This window comes from Olea europaea, chromosome 11 (assembly GCF_002742605.1).
Source record: "Olea europaea var. sylvestris chromosome 11, O_europaea_v1, whole genome shotgun sequence".
Classification (NCBI taxonomy): Eukaryota; Viridiplantae; Streptophyta; class Magnoliopsida; order Lamiales; family Oleaceae; genus Olea; species Olea europaea.
The window spans coordinates 31,997-37,640 of record NC_036247.1 but is presented as its reverse complement, the minus strand read 5'-3'; the positions used below and the strand labels follow the sequence as shown (position 1 = coordinate 37,640).

The following is a 5,644-nucleotide window of genomic DNA, read 5'->3' as shown; positions in this document are numbered from 1 at the left end:
AAAGTTCTTACTGAGTTTTGATCTCAACGCTTAACTAACTGCCTACTGTTTGAGGATTTTATAACATTTATAACGATCAGAAATTATATGTGCTGAAAATATAACCTTCATGTCACTTTCAAGTTTCAGTTGCTACTGTGTGCATAGTCAATTTACAATGAAATCTTACCTTGCAATTGAAGGAAGACGAAAAAGTGAAGGAATTCGGGGGTGAAGGTCATTGGATATGGTTTTTGGATTTTTTTTATACGTCAATCCAAGATTCTTGATTATCCTGGTTGCCGATAATATTATTATTGCCATTTTTTGCAGAGTGGATGTAGATTTTAGTTTTACCATTTTTAGACACGTCAAAGAGCTCATTTTTTTCCATGCAAATGGAGAATGTATTTTAAGCATATTTGGTTCACAAAGTGCTTAAGAGAGAACTTTGTTCTTGTCCTAATATTTTGTTCTGGGCTTGCTTTTAGGGTTTAAGCATCACTTTATGTTTCTTGTGATACAATGACTGCTTGCATCTCCTCTTCCTTGATGACACTTTTTCCTCTTTTTGCATAGGATAAAAATATTACTTGCTAGACATATTTAATTTGTAAATCCTCATCAACCAATAATTTGATGTTGACGAACGTGATAGTCAAAGTGTCAAACTACTCATTTTATGCATACTTTAGATACATCTTTTACTTGCTAAGTTTATTTCCAGATATGGTAATGCGAAGATTATCAGTAACGAGCTCTGATATATTCTTAAACAACTTGTCATAGATTATTTGTGGGTGAGAGAACTGTTAAATTCTTGAATTCAGACAATGTATTAAACTTCATAAAAAGAGAAGAACAAAATACACTAATAACACTCCATCAAAGGAGGAAGATGACACTCCATGAAAGGAGGAAGATGAACCTTTATGAAAGGAGGGATTGGAATACAACAATCCAATGAACTAAAAGGCATACAAAGTTTTGTATATATAGACAAAGTGTGGGCGGCTAACTAGAATAACTAACATCTAACAACTGACTGACTAAACTAACTAGTAACTAAACAATCAACAAATTAACTAATTTTTGAATCTGCTGGAACATATATCCTAACACCTCCCACCCCCCTAAAGATGGACTATGGAGATCAACAATAGTCCATCTTGAAGATTAAGGAAAACGTTGAACAAGGGGCCAAGAACAAAAAGATCCAAGAATCAGACATTGGCCTTGGGTGGTGCAAACCCATAAGATTACGGCGGAAATTCTGATTCCTTGATGAGGGAAGGCCATTTCCATTTGATATGGAGGAAGTCATAGAAGAGCCAGTTACAGGCGTGGGCTGCCCATCTGACATGAAGGACCCATCCAACCATGAAATTGGTGACCGTGAATCATCGAATAAAAATATTGGGTCCTGATAACCAGAAGCAGGAATTCCTCCAGGAAAGCCACCCTATCCATACATGCCATTAAAACCATAAGACGAATTTGGATATGTAGGTTTGGCAGCATTCAAGCAATTATTTTTCTTTATGCTCCCACTATTAGCAGTGCCATGAGATTTTGCATCTGCAGTAGCCACTGATAAAGATGCTTGGTCAGCAGCTGCAGAGGCCGATATGTCACCCTTGGTAGAGGCAGCAGGAGTAGGATATGGACCACTTGTTGCTGACTGGAAAAAGGGGGTATGGTACTGGCAGTGTTGAACTTCATAGAGTTGACCATCATGTCCGACAGTTGGAATAGGTGTAGTAGCAGGAGAATATGGCCCATAAGGAGCATAGCCATAGCCATGGTGATACATTAAAGACCCATTATCCCCATAAACTCCAGGCGTGACTTCTACTCCCTCTGAATTCACATATGGTGTGTAGTCCTTCCACTCACTACCAGTCCCATCATAGCCGCCATAATAGTATGCAGTAGAAGGGTAGCCATTAGGAAGATAGCACATAGACTGATCAATGAGACCCGATAGCATGGGAGTCAAAGACCCATCCCTAGATTGATTGTGTCCAGCAGTCACGTTGCCAGAATCAAAAGAAGGCTTTTTGGTTGGCTCTGGAATTTCCAGAGTTTTCGCCTGTGTGTCCAAAGACAATTTCTGTAGCAGGTCAGCAGCCTGACTTGTAGGAGCAAAGGCGGCCATAGACTCTGAACTGACAGATCTCGCTTCTTTGAGAGAGGGATGGGGTTTTTAGTGGGAGAAAGAAGGTGTGAGAGTATCAGCCTTCACCAGTAAAATGCTGAAAAAATGAAGGCAGCAGTAGGAAGCAATTATGTTCTGATACCATGTTAAATTCTTGAATTCAAATAATGTATTAAACTCCATAACTCCATGAAAGGAGGAAAATAACACTCCATCAAAGGAGGAAGATGACACTCCATCAAAGGAGGGATTGGAATACAACAATCCAATGAACTAAAAGGTATACAAAGTCTTGTATTTATAGACACTAGTGTGGGCGGCTAACTAGAATAACTAACATCTAACAAGTAACTAACTAAACTAGTAACTAACCAATCAACTAACTAACTAATTTTTGAATCTGCTGGAACATATATTCTATCAAGAACCTTTGGTCAATTTTCAGCATTTTTTTTAAAAAAAAATTTTTTAATTTTTTTTATGCCCTTTCTTGTGTCCTCAAGGAGGTAGGGGGAGGTTTGTCATTGTATTTAGTTTGGAGGAAGCTGCATTTGATAGGATTTCCCTAGATTGGATTCTAAAATATCATTGAATAATTTTTTTCCCCTTTTGGCAGGCTGAGAGTGCAATTGCAGCTTTGAACTGCAGTGGTGCTGTCCTAGGATCACTTCCGATAAGGTTTATAATCCTCTACTATGCTTGTAATTTGTTCATTGTACACTTGTCTTGTTATCTAGTAAGTAATCTCTTGCAAATTTGCACCTTTTCAGGGTAAGCCCATCGAAGACACCTGTTCGACCGCGTGCACCCCGCCAGTCCATGCACTAAACTGTTCATGGAGTTTCTATTTAGCCAATCATCTGATGAACGTATCTATCTATCTATGTATATGCAAAGTTAGATACTGTTGCATATGGTGCTTTGTGGCATTTATATTTTTAGTTTTTCTCCTTTGGGTCTTGACCGAGTCTTTATCACCTGCAAAGGGTTTTTATGGTTGTACGTTCAGCTTGCAGTATTTGACCTTTTTTGAGGCTTAAGTTGACTTAAATCATGTTGCACATTATGCTAAGTTCAATAGGCAGCGTCTCAAAGTACTGATACTGTTTCATGCTTCTGATTTGTAGAAAAACTTGCTTCACAAATTTCTTTTTGACTTTCATCTATTATGATCAACCTGATGAACCTTTTCTCGCCCATTTTCGCATTTTACTTCCTGTCTTAAAGGAAAATTTTCTTAATCGGTCGTGTTTAACGGAGTAGATTTTCTGATACAGAAGTTGGGAAAATTTTCTTGACTTCTTGCTCCGTTTTGTCTGATTTCTGAGATGACTTCTTCAAGCTTAAATTCAAGCTTGTATGTATTGGACTCGATAACTCTGATATTGTCATCGTATCCATAGCTCTGATAACTTTGTGAATGAGGAGATTATTGAATGTTGCGGTGGACTGTAGAGGTGTAGAATGGGATGAGTTAGGTCATCTATATTTGTTTCTTATACGAAAATGCTTTCTAACTGAAACACTTCGTTAGAAAGCAGATAGATTTTTTCAGTTTATCTGCACATCAATCACTTTCTTCTCTACTTTGATCTTAGGAATGGATACGTAGAGAGAGCCATATTCAATTCTGCCTTCACTTTATCCTTCGGGAAGTTGCTGCCACGGTGTCGTAGGAGCTAAATCCCCTGCTCGACCCCTCGTGATCTTTACATTCTTTCTTGTGCTCGCCTTTAATGACGAGTATGTTGTCCTCCTCAGACTTTGACATTGTCTTCTGAGAGTCCCGGCTTGTCAAAGCATATTCATATTTCATTTTCTTCATCGTTTTTATCCCAAGGCGAGCGTTTGGCGCAATGTCCTCGGTGAAGACAGCGGCTCTAGTAATCCTACAATCCGTAGTCCATTGTCGATCCATGTCATTTAAAAGAGGGAAAATTGCAGATGAGGTACCAAACCTTTCGTTTATTAGCAGATTTTGGTCAAACCTTTAATTTGTGCCACCCACAGTCCCAAACCTTTCAAAAATATGCACCGAGGGTTCAAATGGATGAAAATCGTCCATTTGACCGTTAGTTGATAATGCAGATAGAAGATTGATAGAAGCTGAAACAGAGATATCTTGAACACTAGCCATATTCTTTCACCTGTTAATGTATAAAAAATATGACAAAATTATTTTCTCGTTTCTTGCAGAAAAATAGTGGGACCCGATTATTATATAAAGATAGGACAATATTTATAAATTGAATTACCAAACTCCCCTCTAATTTCTAATAGTGATATAAACGAAGATATTTCATACTTTTCATCTAAATGAGTTGACAAGATCAACCTTGATTTTAAGCCCATGTGATAGAAATTGAATATTTTCATACTAAACTCAGGGAAAGAATGTATATGAACTCCTACATAACACCTTAGAAAAACACAGAACAATTCAATATTTCATTAAAATTGTCGCAATCATTTGACAATCCATGCTTTTTTTCTGATCCCAATAGGAGATTGTGATGTAGGTTGTATGAAATCCTATATCAGTAAATTGTAGTTACTGCTTAATATCCTATCTCAGTAAAAAGCCACCCAAATCCACTGCATTTCCTCTTCTTCTTCAGATTCTTGATTTTTGGGAACAAAGTTCAATTTTTTCGCAATGAAGTGTTGTTTCTTGGAATCTGATTTATGAGGGTGATTTCTTTCGCAACTGGGACGCCATTGTTTCTTGCAAGGAAATGGCAGTGGATATAGGTGGTTTTTTGGCCAGAGACTGGTGGCTTTGGGCAATGGAATCGGGCTTCTACGTTGGGTTGGGTGGGGTGCGGGAAGAAGAAGATGAATAGTAGTTTCTTTTATTTTTATTTGGTATATTAGTTTATTTGTTTTATTATAGAATTAAATAACAATTTTACCTTTCTACCCTTTTAAGTTGGTCAAAAATTGGTCAAAATTCAATTTTATTGGTCAACTAAAGGTTAAACGGACAATGTTCATCCATTTGAACGGCCGGTGCATATTTTTGAAAGGTTTGAGACTGTGGGTGGCATAAACTAAAGATTTGGGCAAAGTCTGCTAATAAACGAAAGGTTTGATACCTCAGCTGCAATTTTCCCTTTAAAAGATTTATTGATTAAGCTGTTAGAGAGACTAAAGCTGCGGGGAAAAAAATAATAATAATTGTAAAGACATACCGGAAGGAGAGATATCCATAGCACGTCCACTGCCGTATCTTTGTCATTCCCGTTCCCGGTTGCATGAGCTCTCACAGATGACACAACCTTCTCACATTGCAAGCAGAAGGGAAAAAACACACGACTATTTGTCCTAACAACATTGTTTAAGGCTAAAGAAGAAGGGCACATGCTAAGAAATTAGTAGCCATTTTTTTTAACCTCAGAACACAAACTGCAGAAAACAAATAGTGGAATGGCGATTGATATATATGCTATGGGTGAGTGGAAGGGGTTGGGATTGAGGATTTTATAGGCAGAAAAGAGAAACCCGGGG

The 5,644-nt window shown here is 37.7% G+C and overlaps 1 protein-coding gene across 1 annotated transcript; it reads right to left on the bottom strand.

Moving 5' to 3' along the window:
- Nucleotides 1–6: 6 nt before the first annotated feature.
- Nucleotides 7–2,815, bottom strand: LOC111402859. Its single transcript, XM_023031160.1, has one exon. The coding sequence runs from the start codon at nt 2,135–2,137 to the stop codon at nt 1,442–1,444; it is 696 nt and encodes a 231-aa protein (XP_022886928.1). The 5' UTR covers nt 2,138–2,815; the 3' UTR covers nt 7–1,441.
- Between the last annotated feature and the right edge of the window lie 2,829 nt (nt 2,816–5,644).